Here is a 19,044-nt window from a genome sequence, read left to right as displayed (position 1 = left end):
TCAGTCCCATCTGCATTTTCGTCAAATTTGAGTTGAGTTCAGTTTTCAATAAGATTTGTTCGGAAAAAATAGGGAAAAAGTGCAAGTCAAATTGTCCATAAGGGAAAAGCACTAATTTTCGACCTACAAGAAATCTGTGCCAATTTTCGGATTTCCATACAAAGTAGGCCACAATCGTATGAATGGGTCGAAAAATAGTGCTAGGTCGAAAATTGGTGCTTTTCCCCTAATTAATAAAAATCGCATATCACCGTCTAATAAAAAATGTGTTTTGATCATCTTTATATTTTTATCGAAAAGATGTTGTAGTGAAAACCAAATTGTGAAAGTTTCATGAGGATTTGAAAATGTTCCTATCCTCTGTAATTTTTTGAATATTCGTATGGAAATCAAGTTTGGAAACTTCATAGGCCTTTTTTTGCAATGCCTACTTTTTACAGATGGGAGTGAATTGCTATTCACGGCAGTAATTTACGAGATTCTATACCATTACCCGGAATACCATTACCCGGAATGCAACTTACCGGAAGATCATTTACCGGAATGTACCATTACCCGGAAAAACCATTGACCGGAATGTAACATTTACCGGAATGCACCATTCCCCGGAAAGCCAAATCTTCCATTTTCGACGACCTTTCAATGATGCCCAGCACAAATTATGTCACGCTAACCATGGACATTCTCGACTCCCTCGGTTTCCATAAACACTATTTCAAAAGACATCTCCAAACAGCTATGAACCAAATATGTTGTTCTTCTTGCCGGCGTTACGACTCAACTGGGACAAAACCAGCTTCTCAGCTTGTTCTAGGAGCATTTCTACAGTTTATAGCTGAGAGCCTATGTCAACCGACCATTTTTGCATTCGTTCATAGTTTGACAAGTATGTAAGTACTCTAGCTCTGAAACGTTGTCAAATTAGTCAACCAGAAATAATTTTTAACCGGCGGTATTCAATTCTACCAACCTCAGCTTGATCTTTCTGAATAACTTAACTTAGCCGCAACGTAAGCCTTAAACTATGAACGAATATCACGATACCAAAATTTGATTGAACATGTAATTTTATTGGCGACCTAATTAGAAAAAATCGCCTGATATAGATCGGAAAACTATGTCTTCAAATTTAGGCTATAAAAATAAACATTATTCGCCATTGTAACGTCCATCTTTGGAACCTCAATAGATCTACTTTTCTTTGAAATTGATTAATTGTGCTATTTTTCTCCGAATGTCATAACTCTGAATATCTGTACCCCGAATTCAATGTCAGTGTAATAAACAAGAAAGAACAATAAGCAATCAAAGTAATAAGATATTTGGTCATTTTCGACTATACACATTTTGCCAAAAATGCCGAGATCGGTGGAACTCGAAAGAGCCGCCAACCAAATAAAGAAGGGTGAATATCAGATGACCAGAAATGGGTCATTCTAGAAAAAGGAATATACGGGGGATTTACAATCAGTTGATTGACGTTAGCGGAAACGACATTCGGTGAAAGTATTAAAAATTCTAATCATTGCTTATTTATTAACATTTGGACACTTAGAGAATCGATGGTCGATTAAACGTAAAGTTACATAGTTGTAGCCAAATTAGGCCAGTTCAGGCAAGATAAGCTGAAAAGATTAATCGAAAAAACAGCTTATTTTTAAAAGAATGGTGAATCATTTATGAAATGCAAATATATGAAGATGGTGCATATTGACATGATCAAGTATGAAGATATCTTAGACTCCTCTCTGGTGCTTATGTATTTTGAAATAAGAACCTTTTCGTTGGTGGTCATTTTAATTATTTTAAAGTCAACATACTGACATGAATGACCATAAAACGGTTAAAAGGATGTTAATGAAATAAGTCGAGAAATGGAGAAATAATTTTCCGGTAAATGGCCCTTCCGGGTAATGGTTTTCCGGTAAATGGTTCATTCCGGTAAATGGTTTTCCGGGTAATGGTCTTCCGGTAAATTGCATTCCGGGTAATTGTTTTCCGGGTAATGTCGGAGAACCAATTTACGAATTAAATTTAAAAATTGTCGAAATACTAATTTTTGGGTGAAGTAAGGCCGGTGTCCGGGATTCGAAGCGTCCGGGAAATTCGAATCAAAACTATATTGATGTAATAACAATAACGTAATAAAATAGTTCGTTTCACAAAAAAGTCTAATATAGTTGAAAATTCAAAATAAAAATGATTATTTTGATAGTCACGCTTAAAAGAAATTATACAAAATTGAGAACGATTCACACAAAATCGAGCTCTTTTGCACTAACACATTGTGTGTGTGTAATTTTATCAAATTTTGAAAAATTGCTCCTGTACTTATTTCTTCTTCTATTTTGTAAAGTTTATGATAAATATTGGGGCTGTTCATTAATTAAGTAAACCATTTTTGACAATTTTTCTACCCCTCATCCCCCCATGGTAAGATTTTGTGTATGAAAATAGAAATAAATTATATAAGCCCTTACGTAATTAATGAACGAACTCTAAAGGTCACATTTAGAGTATATCTGTGAATTGAAAAAAAAATAGTAGATCGATTTTGAAATACAGTTAAACCTCCATGAGTCGATGTTCCATTACTCGATATCGACTCATGGAACCATACTAAAAACCAAATTTCATGGTTACTATGATGGTCCCTTCAGATAGCTTTGTATAGCATTGCTGTTCCATGAATCGATATTTCCATGAGTCGATGGTCCTTTCAATATCGACTCATGGAGGGTTGACTGTAATGTATTGATTCAGAAGTGCTCGATTTTCTGTTATTTTGTTTTATAGAGTAAACAAAAATAATATTTAATGTTGATATTTACCTTGAAGGAGAGTATGGCGAGTAATGAGATGCATGTCCAGAATGCGATGCTCTGAGGGGGAATACTGGCATAACTAGAGGCGAGGATCCACCTAATCGTGACCCCGAAGTTGTATTGGTATTTGACACACTCTGTGGCATCTGTTGTTGGTTTGATTGTAAGGTTGGTTGTAATCTGGGAATGAAAATTGAAACGATACTATATGAGTTAATTTTCATTCAAAGAGAGGAAAGTGTAGATATAATCCTTTTTTGCCTTTAATGCTCAGGATTTAAACCAAAGAATAAACTAAAATTAATGTTATTAAATATAAACAAAATTTAAGAAGAACGAGCAAACAAGCGTGCAGTACAGTTAAATAACACAAACAAGTATGAAAACAAATTGTAACTCAAACGTTTTGGTAAAACAAAAACATGCGACAAAATGAATATGAATAATTATGACTTCACAGCACAATATTGGAAAGTTTCAATCGATCGTAATTAAAAAAAATTAAAGTAAATTAAAGTAAATTAAATCTGTAGTTTTCAAAGCGAATGAAAATAAGTGTTATTAATAAAAGAACATATACCACAGCTAAGTAAATAATGATTTTATCAGAGTAGGTAACAAAATTTGCATCTCCACCGTGAGTCTGACAAAATGTTGTATTCGACACAGAGAAAGCATTCTCTCAGAGGAACTTGGGTTTTTGTCGAGATATAGTTTTTTTTCGGTGCGGTATTGGAAGCTATGCTAAGAAATCGACAAGCAAAAAATCTTAAATTATGAGTTTGTGGGTGCCACAAAAGTGGAGTGTTGTATTTATGTAAAACCGTTGCAGATGTCTCAACAGCGTACATGTCTATAATAGCTTTCGGCCTATTTTCGAGTTTGCCGCCAAATATCCTGCGTTATTAGTGTTGATTTGTGGATAATGAAGTGTTTGTAGTTCAGTATGGTGTGTTTTTGAGATTTTGTTTGTAATTTGAATCGTGATTTGTGAAAACACAGTGCAGGTAGTGTTCTTTATTGTTGTGCAGTTTTCTCCGTCAGTTAGTCCCATGTTAGTCCATAATATAGTAGCCTACCATAGTGTCACCATCAACCATCCAACATAAGCTAGTTTCCTCCACCCACAACCAGAGGGATAAGCAGAACAGATAGGTAGCCAAAAAGGGCAGATAGACGGTAACCAAGATGGACGGTCTAACGGGCACGATGATCTCACGTACTCGACACGAATGGTCTGGGTCACAGACCAGGATTAAAAGTGACCCAAGTTTAATAAGATCACTTCACTAACCAAGCAACCATCAACCGATAAAGTTCAATTGAATAAGCTCAATCAGTGTAGAAGTGTGTCGTGCGGAGAAGGGCACTGGAACCTCGCTGTTTTTGGACCGAACTTCGGTTCTGGACATCCATCAACACTTCGTGTTGCTTCAGACTAAGTGCTGGAGATATTACTGAGCGGCTGGCGTATTTTCTTTGCGATGTGACTAATCACATTTTGTTGTACATAGTAAATTATTGGGGTGGATATATTCTAGTTATGCATATTTTTTAAATATTTCGCACATATTTTCAGGTATCGAGTAATAGCGTTGAGATTTACCACCTTTTCAATAAGAGATATGAAATTAAAATTTGTTCCGTTTAAGACATGGTTTTCCGTCTTTCTCGGGTAAAACGTTCTGCGTTCATTTTCAAATGATTAGTATGAAAAATGTACATCCATCGAGATCACAATAACACCACCCTGTTTTTCCAATGCCAAATAAAAAGTATTTGGCAAACGAACAGTAGACAACCATGCATATTAGTAAAATGTAAGCCATTAAATTGCAGTCAAATTTTGTACCAAGAAATATGTTAAGAATTGAAAAGAACTGTCATTTTTCTTAAAAACCATCATTTTTTCTACGAGTTCAACCTCTGTATTACGCCATTATCTTAATACATAAATTTGTTCGAGTTATTTAAAATCTTATTATTTATTTCAATTTAAATTTAATTAAATGAATTATTTAAAAGCTTAAGGCAGATCAGAAATAAATTAGTATTTAAACAAATAAATCATTACCATTTAATTAGCAAACTCTACTAAATTCATGAAATAGATGTTTTAGAAAAAACTGATTACGCCTTAATATTGTGATGAGATTTGATATTCAGCATTACGGATAATGAAGTAAGGTTTTTTAATAAAGGTTGTCCCTGTAAAATGGTTTTATGGTTTGGAAGACTCCACAAGAGATTCACCCTTCTTTTCAGCATAAGCTGTTCTTCAAAGTTTTGTTGTTTCTTATGGACTTATTCATTGAATTTTTACGAGATTTCAGTATACGTTGCAACTATTGTTATACAGATGTTATAGCGTGAGAATATGTTGTTTTATATTTAGTTAATTCCATACTATTTTCTTTCTGGATTTATAAGTTAAATTTTTTTTTTTTAATATTATTAAGTTTTACAGGGAATTATGGTTTGGAATATTTCACAAGTGGTTCTCCCTTCTTCTCATCATAAGCTGTTCTTTGAGGTTTTGTTGCCCTTTTAAGGGCTAGTTCATTGGATATTTACAAGATTTCGATATACGTTGCAACTATTTCTGCCGTCTGTTCGATGCCTCCACTCGCAAACTAAAGTTATATTCACTATAACAACTTTCAGGAGCTTTCATGCAAATAAAACAGTTGTAAAACTAGTAAGAACATCCTATATATGAAGAATGGAGAATTCTTATTTGCCCCAAACCATATCAAGTAGCGATAGATAATGACTCTTTTTTTAATACTTTTTCATGTAATGAAATTTAGGTGACCATTATCACTAAAAACCTTTGGCTCTATTTTTACTAGAATGTTGTTCCCTCCAATATCATTTCCCCGAACGCCAGTTACCCGAATGACAGTTATCCCTGCAATCCATTCTCCCGAAAGACCCGAAATTTGTATAGATCGTGGTATAATGATAGAACAGCCCCCCTCCAACCCCATTGAACGACCACGTGGTTTCAAAATGGATAAGAAACAATCTACACAGGCAGAGTGGTGAACTAGAAAGAACGATAAAGAAAACAAGAAAAATGCTGAATTCGAAAAAACTTGAAAGAACCGCTGATCCAAAAAGAAGGGTGCTTTTAATATGAACCGTTCATCACCCTGAAATATAACAATAAGTATTGATAATTATGAGTGCCAAAATATTTTCGAGGAAATAGGCCACTTGAAAACGGGGTATTCAGGGAACTGGCATTTGTGGAACTGGTGTTCGGGGAAACGACATTCGGGAGAAAGTAGCACAAGTCCAATAAACTGTCCATTGAAAATCAAAAATTATCTGGTAATTGTACGAGAAATTCTGTACAATACAGTATTCTGATAAAGAACAGGAAGGAAATTTTCGCGAAGTTAAAACTAGGTAAAACTGCTTAGAATATTGTATCAAAACCTCATAGGCAAAAATTTCGTAAGAAATGCAGGATAACAGTGTGTTTGGACAAACACTATTGTGCTACCGGCGGAGTGCCCTACCCTATCCTATATATCATCATCACCATCTCAATCATCACCACTTTAGTATTAGACACAACGTAGGATAAGCTAGATGTACATCTATTGTGATCGTTATTTTATCAATAAAATGTAGTTCGAGTATTTACACTGTACGGAGTTTTCGAGCCTTAATTCCTACCACTTGCTCGATCACAGTGTTATATTGTCTCTGCTCTGTGCACTAGCAGCAAGCTTAAAATGAGAAGAATGAGGTTGTTACCGAGCTATTAGTTCAATTTGATGCTCTTGAAGATGTGAAAAGTGACAAAAGTCGAATATTGTGACGGCCATCTTTGGATTCCGAGATATTTCACCCTGAGAGAAAGAAAACAGCTGGCTTAGATTATGAGCTCCGAAAAGCCAACCTGTCACCGACTGTCACTAGAAAACCGCACAATCGAAGGGCAGAGCGTGAAATACCGTCAAAATTCAAGCAAAGGTATTTAAAATTTCTAAGTGTTTTTCGATGATTTTACACTTTAAAACGTTGAATACCTACATATAGTTGTGTGTTGGCAAACTGATATTGATTTTTTATATTAATTTTCTTTTTCATAGTTAATATAATTTTTACCAAAATAAGTTCATCTGACCGTTGTGCACAATTCAAGATTTGAAGAAAAAGTCAAAGAAGGTAATAAAATATGCAAACTGTCTCCTCTCTCTCAGATTTCACCATGCATTTATTGATCAAATCGACAAGAAAAATAATTCTGGGGAATGGTACTTTCTGGCGAATGGTACATTCTGGCAAATGGTTTTCTGGTAAATGGTACATTCTGGCGAATGGTTTTCTGGCAGATGTCATTCTGGCGAAAAGTTTTCTGGCGAATGGTTTTCTGGCAAATATCGCACAATCTAACGTTAGCCGTGAAATACGTAGGCGCATCATCAGTGGAAGTCGAGCCTACTATGGCCTCCAGAAGAAGCTGCGGTCAAAAAAGATTCACGCCCGCATCAATCAACTCCGCCGGTACAAAACGCTCATAAGGCCGGTAGTCCTCTATGGGCATGAAACGTGGACGATGCTCGAGGAGGACCTGCAAGCACTTGGAGTCTTCGAACGTCGGGTGCTTAGGACGATCTTTGGCGGTGTGCAGGAAGACGGTGTGTGGCGGCGAAGGATAAACCACGAGCTCGCCCAACTCTATGGCGAACCCAGTATCCAGAAGGTGGCCAAAGCTGAAAGAATACGATGGGCAGGGCATGTTGCAAGAATGCCGGACAGCAACCCTGTAACGATGGTGTTCGCTTCAGATCTGGTTGGTACAAGAAGGCGTGGAGCGCAGCGAGCTAGGTAGGCGGATCAAGTGCGTATCGATTTGCCGAGCGTGGAGCAGAACCGAGGATGGAGAGATGCGGCCACGAACCGAGTATTGTGGCGTGAAATTGTTGATTCAGTGTTATCTGTTTAGATGTTAACTAAATATATGAAAATAAATGTTGTTTGGAGGAAAATTCATAATAACGGGATAAACACACTGACATGCTAAAAAATCATTTGCAACAAATTTGATTGATGACATTTGTGCGATTATATCTTAAAACTCTTAAAAATTTTAACCAAAGTGATATTATAGTAACTGCGAATATCCACAAGAGTTATCGCAGGATATTTTATTTTTATTATGTTAATTTACGTCATTCTATAAAAACTCCTCAACATCAAGTTTTGATGTGTGATCCAAGAAGGCTGAAAGTCACGTTGATAAAAATAATAATATTTCGATGTTGATATGCTAGTCAATGCTATTAACTAACAATAACAAAACTGTAAAACAAGTTATGGTCGGAATTTATGTTTATTTTATCCTTGGCTTGTTATTCGTCTCTGTCCGTGTAAGGATAGAATTAGGCTACATCCTGTTGAAAACGAGTGGAAAAACATACAATATATTTGTTTACAAACAATCGATGTCGTTTAATGTGATGCTTACGTTATGATTACTACATACTGTATACACTTAAAACTGTAGATTTCTGTTTTCAATCAAGATTTTGTTCTGAGCTTACCTGTTCGTATTTGTTTCAGTAGCAAATGGTTCTGCATAGATGTTTCTAACTGGTGGAACACGTCTCGGCAAGGGCGGAGGTACTGGATTGTACCCTTCCATTATTGTGTCGGAATCGTTATATTTCATTGATTTCATCGTCATTTTGATTGACTTTCACCGGCACCAATATAGCGACAGTCACTGTCAGGCTCCGATGATGCGCGGTGAACAAATTTTGTATCGATCACTGCTTTCCGTTACGTTTTATTCAGCACTTTAGTTTGAAAATGTTTTTTTTATTATACTGTATCCGTGTAGGGTGGGAAGTATTTTTTTTCACTAACTCATGCTTGTGGCACTATCCCCTTTACTTTATACCAGGCATAGGCTGATCACTACACATTTATTCATATTTATTAATAGCACATTCCGTGTCACAGATTTATGATTCAAATTTCACATGTTGAGAGCGTTTGAGGCAATAACGCTCCGCTTGCGACTATTTCGGTATTTTTGGACTGTTTCTTCTTACATGTCTCTTCGTTTTAGTAAGTAAACATTTAAACACTTAATATCACTTCATATTTTGTGCACTGCAATGCATAGTGTTTGGCGATAACCCAGCACATTTATTTCCAGCATATGTATGCGATGATTCTATTGACTGGTCTAAGGGGAATATAATTCAATTAGGCTTGATTTCATTTAAATTTGATTTTGTTACTTATGCCTCGCTCTTTCTATCCAGGTCTGAGGCAGTCCACCATATAATATCCAGTTTAGCGTACAAACACTTGTAAATTTTTTTCGTTTCCCAAGTAAGAATACCTATTCGTAGCGAAGCAACACTCAGTCGGGTGAATATATATGTCGTCAGTACTGGATGCTGTGAGGGCTCAGATTAGGAATTATTGAGCGCTTTCGTGTTTTTAGCACTCGTAGAAAATATGTGGCAGGGAAATGAATACAATACATCGTTCTAACAGTCAATATCAAGTGGATAAAGAGGCTATAATATTTAAATAACGATGTATGTATTGCATTCACATTATCCCATACTGGGCAAGGATATCAATAATGTTAGCATCAGTGCATTTAAAGTAATCGTACTAATTGCTTCTAATTCTTAATAGTGCATAGACATTCAAAATATCGGCACCGGCCGATTCCCAATAGACATTTTGAATATTAAGTATTTGTGGTCCTCTCTCGTTGGAGAATATAGATTGGATACATATTGAATAATAAAACTGTAGGAAATTTTGTCAATTGAAATGCCGTAGAGTCTTCCACGAAATACATCCTCATATATGTTATACTTATTGCTCTTCTCTACTGTTTATGACCAAAAATTCCTCCCACCACTACAGGATCCTTCCATCATCACAGGATCCTTTCACTCGTAGCTTTGAATTATCTACCCACACCGCGAGAGCAGACATGGGTGAAAGGAATTATAATGGAGAAAAAGTAGAATGAAGATTCTTCCTTGTAACAATTCGTACTTTTATGACTGAGTGTTGTTGGGAAAATGTATATTGTACATATTTTTATTATTTTGTTAGGCATTTGTTCGAAATTGGGTTTGAAATAAATTTACATTAAATATATCACAAAATTCAGAGAAAAACCAGATTATGTAAGATTTTTTAACTTCAATTTTCCGTCAATATTCCTTTTATCAGACAAACAGTTTTGTTTCACTCTTCTTCAAAATTATTCATAATAAGCAGCTCACTCACAATCACCCATCTTCCAAATAAAATAACATTATCTCTTCAATTGGCCCCCATTTTCAGCAGGATAATATGCTAGGATAACTTTGGGGTGCAACACCGAACGGACATTTTATTCTTCCAGCAATTTCACTGCACAATTTTCTCCATTAATCTCAACTGGATTTCATCGATTTTTGTATCCCGAAACTCGCGAAACTAAAATAATCCGTCGATTTGTGATTTATCGCTAAAATATGTTTTACAGACTGTATATACTAATTTTTAGATTGTAATAAGAAAATTAGTTTCCCCTTTTTCACTAGGGAAAAACCTGTTTTCGACGTGAAAGCATCTTCAACGATATCCATTTGACGCAAAAACCTAAATCAAACTGATGTAAAAGCTTAAGAACAAACTAGCAGATTCCTGCTTCTCTCGTTTGCGGTGCAGCAGCATAGCAAAAGAGTGCATCATTTTACTGTGTTGGTGATGGTCCATAATGCTCTTGCGAAGGTAAAATCACTGAAGACATTTGGTCAAGGTGCGAGAAATGCAATCATTTTGATCATTTTTTTTTTCCAAATTTTTGATTCACAATGATACGTCACTCATGAATGGATGCGATAGCATTATTCGGTATAATACCTTCAGTCATATTACGTATAATTTTTCATCAATTATCTGTGATCTCTGGTGTTTGTAGTATCCTCACAAGGATATATATGTGTAATGCATTTGCAAGAGAGGATGTCGAGTTCGCATCAAATAATATCACTCAAACATGTAGAGCAGCATGGTGAGCATAAAAGCGATGTTCATTATCTTCTAAACTTCAAAGCTCTTCTCTCTTTTTCTCTTTTGCTCATATTTTTATTTTCATACCATCGCGTGTCTGATGCTGTATGTCTATGTTTCGCTACATATGCTCTATACCAAGTTTAAGGGGTTTGAAATTCTACATGCGCATTATGCAGCAGCAAGTGGTTTGGAAACTTTTGTTTGGTGTGGGGCTACCAAATCTGTTTATTATAGAGAAAGAATTGACATGTTCAAAGAACTCGAGCATAGGCTTGGATGGAATGTTAAATATTATAGAACGATTATATAACAAAACCATACAACATAAAAATTCCAGTCGCATGCTTAGAGTAATTTATGCAGTTGCTGGTAACTCTTTGGATTGCGATATCTCTCGACAGCAACAGCAGATCAATTTAAAATTAGTATTGATCAACATATGCTATCAAGATGTGCGTAAAGACAAAGAATTTTTAGTCGCTGAATGTAACATACACAGCCACTACGTAAGCTGTCATAATAACATTGTGGACCATACATTGAAGTATTGGTTCTCCCACATTCCTTTGATTGATATAATTTCCAGCATCCACAATTTAAGTCATCGCTCACGTAAGGATACATTTTTTTATGCACCATACTACTGCACCGTGAGATCAATAGTATTATCCTAGTAGAAGGATAGCAGGATAAAAAATTGGTAGAAAACTTGCTCAACAGCTTTTAGATGTATCATGTCTTGCGACGCCGAATGAAGAAATTGTTTTTATTTTGCTTTAAAACCTCATATTATTTACCCTTGCGGTGATGGTGTCTTTTGTAAGTTTGTTTATTGTGTATAATCTAGCGGGTTTGTATATTTTCAAATTATTCATCCGATCTTTGTCTACATGAATTTTAAACTAGTGATTTAAATTCATATACGTCTAGAATACTATTTACACATCATATTAGTAACAAACTATCCAATATAGTACGGTCTGTCTGTACATTGACCATGTACTATAAGGTTTCAAACAGAGCTTTTGGTCTGGATTGTATGTGGGAATATTTTGAATTTTGAAAGCATTAGTACAAATCTTCCAGATTTTCGAGTGTGCAGAATAAATAGGTATCCAAATGTTACTGCAATCTATTACACATGACACGCAGGCTTCATCCTATAGCGGAGAGACCTATGTCATCCAAAAACAAAGATATTTGGCATCTCTCAATGATGCCAATGATGTGAAAACATTGTACAATATTGATCCGATAGAGTACGATGTACTATAGTTATAGAGTGCGATGTACCCACCTTGATAAAAACTCTACTTTTCTAGAGTCAATGAGCATAAGCATAGATGAATGTACAATTCATAGTTGGTACAGTTATATGCTAGAATTGATATATTTCCATTTTACGAATTTTGACTCATTAAATCCTGAAAAACACATAGGACAGTTTTGTGTATTACAACATGCAACCTCATATATCTTTGTTCCATCAACCATCATTTGAAATTTAAGCTATCATCGAGCTTGAGTGAAATTAAACTGCCTTTACCATGAATACATCCAAAAATAATGTACTCTAAAGAACAAAAATTTAAAATAAAAAAAATGTTCGGGATCCCTTGGTGATTTTTTTTGGGAAACACGTCAAATGAAAGCTTAAACCCTATATTTTCGAATGGTGAAAGGTTTAGCGATGCCTATTTTTTGTGATAATATAGTTCTACCAGACACACCGTGTTTGCATTATTACAAATGAAACAAATCGATCATGTCAAACAAGCCCTTATGAAGGAACAGTGATACAATTATGTTTCCTTTATGTTTGAAAATTAATTTGATAGATGGATTTCTTATAGTTGACAATATTTATAGCCAAGACGATTAATTCATGAGATAATTTCACCATATGTTTGGCCAGACGGCTGTTTTCAAAAATGTACATCGGCCTTATGAAAGAAAATTGCGCTCCAATAGAGTTGATGTGAATGCTTAGTACAAATATGAATGAAACGATATAAAACGTATGTTTTAAAGTTTCCGAAATTAAACCCGCTAGAACAGTGGTTCCCAACCTTTTTGAAGCTGCGACCCCTTTTGAAGTTTTACAAACTTACCGCGGACCCCTAAAAGTGATGATCTCTAAACGAAAGCTAATGAAAACTTTTCAAACTGAAAATCTTGTCAGAAATTGGTCAAGAACAGCCATTGCAGAATTCTCTCTCATTTGATTTTGAAGCACGATCAACGCGAGCGAAGAAAAATGTCCTATAGGTTGCGGTCTATGAACGGCAATGTATCGCAAGTTGTAACAAGTCTGATAAATAGAAACAGCGAATGAGAGCCCCAAAGAGAGAGAGATGATAAAATGCATTTTTCTCGCTTGTTTACCGTTGGGGGTAAGTGGAGGCACGATAAACAATCCCCAAACATCCGATAGCAATAGTGCCCATCAGGTTTGGCTATCCCCCCGATCTGATCAAAGTTGTAGCTGTCGGAGAATTATACGCAGCGAGAGAATAAAACTACAACGTCTGTTGTCTGGAAGAAACGATTAGGAACTGAAAATTTATTTGTACTGTCGGTTACATAAGGTCGTGTGCTGTAAGCTACACTGAATCAAATATAATGATTCAAATCAATAACTTTATTCGTTGCTGGCACAGTGATGCCAACACTCCTCCTCAACGCATAGAAGTTTCCAAGACACCGAGTGACTCACGGTGCCGCTCCAGTTTGATCCTGTCCAGTGGCTTGGTCAGGATGTCCGCAGCCATCTGGTCCGTCGGTAGATAACGGAGATCGATGACTCCCCGTTGGCGTAGATCCTTCGTGAACTCGTGCTTTGTATCGATGTGTTTTAACCGGCGCTCCATGCGGTCCGATTCCACCATCTTTATACACGACTGATTGTCCTCCCACACTACTATGGGGTCCGAGCTATCCTCTGCAAGATCCTTGAGAAGTTTCTTCATCCATAGTAATTCCTGGCAACCTTCCGATAGGGCCACAAACTCAGTCTCAGTGGACGACAGGGCAACGCAGTTTTGCTTTCGCGTGACCCAGCTTACTACGCCACCGCCGAACTTGATGACCAGACCGGAGTTCGACTTCCGATCGCCTTCGTTACCAGCCCAATCCGCGTCGACGAAGCACTCGAGACCTTCAGCTCCGTCACCCAGGTGCAGACGAAAGTTCTTGGTCCCCTTGAGGTATTTCAGCATACGTTTTGCTTCGGTCCAGTCACGATCGGTCGGATTTGACACCTTCCTACACAGCAGTGATGTTCCGATGCTGATGTTCGGCCTGGTATTAACCGCGACATACAACAAACTGCCCACCAGCGAACGATAGGACGCGTTCGTCGGCAGGGCTGTCTCCTCCTTTTGTTTTATATAGCCTGGATCGAGCGGTATCTTCGAGGGCTTGGCATCCCCTTGTCCGAACCGTCCAAGCAGCTTCTCGATGTACTTTCCTTGGCTCATGGTGTAATGTCCGTCGACCTTTTCGATGTGGATTCCCAGAAATTGACGTAGATCGCCCAGAGAATACAGCTTGAAATGCTTCTCCAAAGCAGTCCGGATTTTCTCGAACTCCTGTTCCGAATGGCAGAAGACGACCATATCGTCCACGTAAATCACGATGAAGCACATTTTCCCGTCCTTGTCCTTCTTGATGTAAAGACACGAGTCCGCCTTGCCGGGCTCAAAACCCATCTGCTTGAAAATGCTATCGATTTTTGCATTCCAAACCCGCGCCGACTGTTTCAAGCCGTAGAGGCAGCGCTTCAAGTGGAAAACCAAATTGCCGTCCGATTGGAATCCGGGAGGCTGGTTCATAAAGATGTCTTCTTGGAGGTCGGCATAAAGGTAGGCGCACTTAATGTCCAGGTGTTTTGCCATCATGCCGTCTCGACTCGCGATCGTTAGTAGCGTCCTCAGGGTTGTTTGCTTGACTACGGGTGCAAACACCTCGTCGTAGTCTGTACCATAGCGCTGAGTGAACCCTTGAGCGACCAGCCGTGCTTTGTGTCGCACAACTTGGCCGGTCTCATCTTCCTTCTCCTTGAAAGTCCACTTGCAGCCGATCGCTTTTCTCCCAGGAGGCAGTTGAACTAGTTCCCAGGTCTGGTTCTCGACGAGAGCGCCGATCTCCTCCTCCATCGCTGCCTGCCAGACAGCCTTTTCGGGACGTTGGATCGCTTCTTCGTACGTTCGAGGTTCCTTCACGAACTGCTTGGTCACATTGGTCATCTCATCGAATCGTTCCGGCGGGACACCTTTATTAACTCGTTCGGATCTTCTGGGTTCTCTTCCACAGTCGCCTTGATCATTGGTTCCTTCAATACCGCGCACAGTATCGACGTCACTGAAACCGTAAAAATCTTCTTCCGACTGCGCAGAACCGAACGCATCACTTTCACTTTCTTCCGCTTCAGATTCGCTAGTGCTGTCGTTATCGGATGCCGAGCGATCGGGTTCTTGCCCTTGCACTTTTTCTTCCTCGGGTACTTTGGCGAAGGGCTCAATTTTCTTCAGGACCGAATCAAACACTATTATCTCCTCCTGGACAGGGGCCGGCTTCGCGACTGGCTTCTTCTTTTTCTTCATCTGACCAACCTCAGCAGGTACTTCCGTAGCACCTTCGATGAACCGAACGTCTCGACTCACTACCACTTTTCTCGTAGATTTGTCCAGGAACCGGTAGGCTTTGTGTTCCAGCGAGTAGCCTACGAAGACGAGCTCTTTCGCTGTGGCCGTGAGTTTCTTCCGTTTTTCTTTCGGAATATAAACCCACGCACTGCATCCAAACACTTTCAGGTTCTCTACATCCGGTTTGATTCCGTGCCACAGCTCAAACGGTGATGATTTGATGGCTTTCGTCGGGAGTATATTCTGGAGATAAACGGAAGTGTTCAATGCCTCCGCCCAATAGCACTGGGGTAGGTTGGAGTCAAACAGAAGGCATCGAACCATCTCGACGAGGTAGCGGTTTTTGCGTTCTGCTACCCCATTTTGCTGCGGGCTGTAGCCCGCCGTAAACTGCGGCTGTATTCCTTCCTTCCGATAGAATTCACGCAGCTTTTCTCCGGTGTATTCTCCGCCTTGATCCGAACGAATAATTTTCGGCTTTCGGCCGAAGCGGTTCTGCACTAGCGCCACGTACTCCCGGATTTTGGTTGCCACCTCTGATTTGTGTTTCAGTAGGTACAGCACACAGTAGCGAGAGTAATCGTCGATGACAGTCATGAAGTACCGGTACCCGCTGACGGATGGCACTTCGACCGGGCCGCACACGTCGGTGTGAACCAGGTCCATCAACGCTTTCGTGCTTGATGACGACTCCTTCGGAAATGGAGTGCGTGAGCTCTTCCCTTTCAAACAACAATCACAAGGCTCTTCGATGCCGCACTCAAACACTTTCAAACCGCTTACCAAATTTTCCTTTTTCATCCGGATGATTGCTGCCGGGTCCCTGTGTCCGAATCGTCTGTGCCAGACGTGCTCGCAGTCTTTGTTGTGGTGGCTGCTGGCCGACAACACGACCTCCTCCGGTTGTTTCAGTTGATACAGCCCACGCTTCAAGGTTGCTACGGCAACCGTCGTCCCGTCACGCAAGATACGGCAACCACGAGCATCAAAAATCACTTTGGCATTCTTCTCCACTATTGCCGGCACCGATAATAAGTTCATGGCAAGATCAGGAGTGTAAAGCGCGACACTTATGTTCATTTTTCTTGGTAGTCCATTTTCATCACAACAGTCAATCGTGCCACACCCCTGGCCTTCCACTTTTGCGAATTTTCCGTCGGCAAGCGTCACAGACTTAATGTCACAACTTTTTAATTCACTGAAAAAGCTCCGATCGGCAACTGTGTGGCTCGTCGCACCCGAATCCACTACCCACGGCTTCGAGCCGTTAGAATTTTCATTCGCGCCGGCAACAAAAGCAAACGAAACATAATCTTCCTTTTTCTTCTGGTGTTTGCCTTTCGGCTTCGTGTCGCCGTCCGAATCACGAGCGCGCTGCGGGCACTCAAACTGCTTATGGCCCTCCTTTTTGCACCGGTGGCAAATTAGAGGTTTCTTCTTGTTGTTCCGACTGTGCGCAGTGCCGACCTTCAGGACCGAAACACCCGATGATCCTTGATGCTTTGCGGCCTCGTCTAGCAGCTTCCGTTTGACGAGTTCAAGGGTGAGGTCGGCGTCAGACCGGCTCTCTAGAGCGGTCGTCAGCGTATCGTAGGAACTCGGCAGACTTCTCAAGACCATCGCGACCTGAAGATTTGTCTCCAATTCCTGACCCGCATTCTTCAGCCTCTCGAACAAATCCTCCAAGGCAAAGATGTGCTCCGCCATGTTCTCCCCATCCGCGAAACGTTTATCGCAGATTTGTTTCAGGAGCGAAACTTTTGAGGTTAGAGTTGCTGTTTCGTGGTGGTTCTTTAGCTCGTTCCATGCTGCCTTCGCTGTCTTGGCCTTACGGATCAGCCCGTGTTGATTATCCGAGATCAGGAGGCCGATGGTGGACCGAGCCTTAGAGTCCAAAGCGTTCCAGGCGTCGTCGGTTTCCCCTTGCTTTTTAACGCCGGGATCGACGCACCGCCACAGATCTTCTCGTGTGAGGAGCAATTCCACCTTAAATTTCCAGGTTGGATAATTGTAATCGTTCAATTGTTGGATGTTGAACCGATTTCCATCCATTTCCGCGCGAAAACTTTCGAAACTTTACGAAAAACCGAACAATTTTCGCAAAAAACCGAGAAATCTCAAAATGGCGTCGAATTTTCTTTTGTTCTTCCACTCTCTATCACGCACAGGCCCATAACCTGTCGGAGAATTATGCGCAGCGAGAGAATAAAACTACAACGTCTGTTGTCTGGAAGAAACGATTAGGAACTGAAAATTTATTTGTACTGTCGGTTACATAAGGTCGTGTGCTGTAAGCTACACTGAATCAAATATAATAATTCAAATCAATAACTTTATTCGTTGTTGGCACAGTGATGCCAACAGTAGCAGTATACGATAAACAGTCTCTCATAATGTGCTGCAATTATGATACTTTCAGAGAGCGATTCTCTCAATTTTCTTAGGATTCAATCCCTGGTCAAGAATTTTTGTATTTTGTTTTTAAGAATCGCTACTACAAATATCTGTTGAAAATCTGATTAAAAATCCTGCTAGTAGATTTGAGAAGATTTCGCCATTGGTTTGAGTGCAAACAGTGAAGAATCTCAATTTTTCCATTCCTGTCAATAGTTCGCTAAGAACTTCCCAGGCAGATACTTTTCGAAGTTCTCACCACGAAGCTGGAAAAATCGGTCCTATAACACTTCCCCGATTACCATTACCCCGAAAACCAGTACCCTGAAAACCATTACCCCGAATGCAACGTTACCCCGAATGGCACATTACCCCGAAAACCATTACTCCGAATGGCAAATTACCCCGAAAACCAGTTCCCCGAATGTGACACTTCCCCGAAAGTCAGTGATGCACATCGAGAAATTGTTCAAGGACGCTCGCGAATTTGAGCCTAAAATTCCATCTTTCTCGTTTTATATACGACCAGCGAGGTTTTCCTGGCAGTGTTAAAATAATTGTCGGCGTAATAACTACTAACATTTCTATCAGTATTTTTTATTCTTTCAATCATCGGCTGTCCTTTCGCGGCTGTATAATGCCAGTGTGCTCGTTCTAACCAATGATTATCTCTTATCATAATATAATGCAAAATAAATTCAATGGCAATGTTTTTATTGTTGAAACTACTAACCGTCTAGTTAAAGTCACTAAGCGAAACAAAAATAGACGACTTATTGAACATTGATGTTTCGTCTGAACTACGAATATTATCTTTGCCACACTATGTGTTTTTTTTTTCTTTCTGACCGCCCCAATAATGCGAATTAGAATAAATCTTTTAATAATTTACTTTAGAAAGAGAAGTCTTGTTGGATTTGAAAGAGTCTTGCATAATGAGCAGTTTGTCTTTTTGTCTTTTTCTCCAGCAAAAGTCTAGTAGTGCCAGATTAATCTGGCATAATGGCAACCCTAAGTGGAATTCGAACGCACGATCCTGAGTTAGATCTTGCTGAATAGCTGCGCGGCCCTTGACAAGTGTATGAATTTTGGATTGAGATTATTTTAGATACAAATCTAAT

The 19,044-nt window shown here is 39.1% G+C and overlaps 1 protein-coding gene across 1 annotated transcript in view; it reads right to left on the bottom strand.

The window, feature by feature from the left end:
* The window catches only part of LOC110678654 (teneurin-a-like), a 159,146-nt gene that overhangs the window by 31,075 nt on the left and 109,027 nt on the right, over window positions 1-19,044 (bottom strand). The window contains exon 8 of the mRNA XM_021851803.1: window positions 2,832-3,005. Coding sequence (XP_021707495.1) covers window positions 2,832-3,005 — 174 coding nt within the window. The remainder of the gene's footprint in view (window positions 1-2,831; window positions 3,006-19,044) is intronic.

This window comes from Aedes aegypti, chromosome 1 (assembly GCF_002204515.2).
Source record: "Aedes aegypti strain LVP_AGWG chromosome 1, AaegL5.0 Primary Assembly, whole genome shotgun sequence".
NCBI classification, from domain to species: Eukaryota; Metazoa; Arthropoda; class Insecta; order Diptera; family Culicidae; genus Aedes; species Aedes aegypti.
This window is presented reverse-complemented; position numbering and strand designations above follow the sequence as displayed.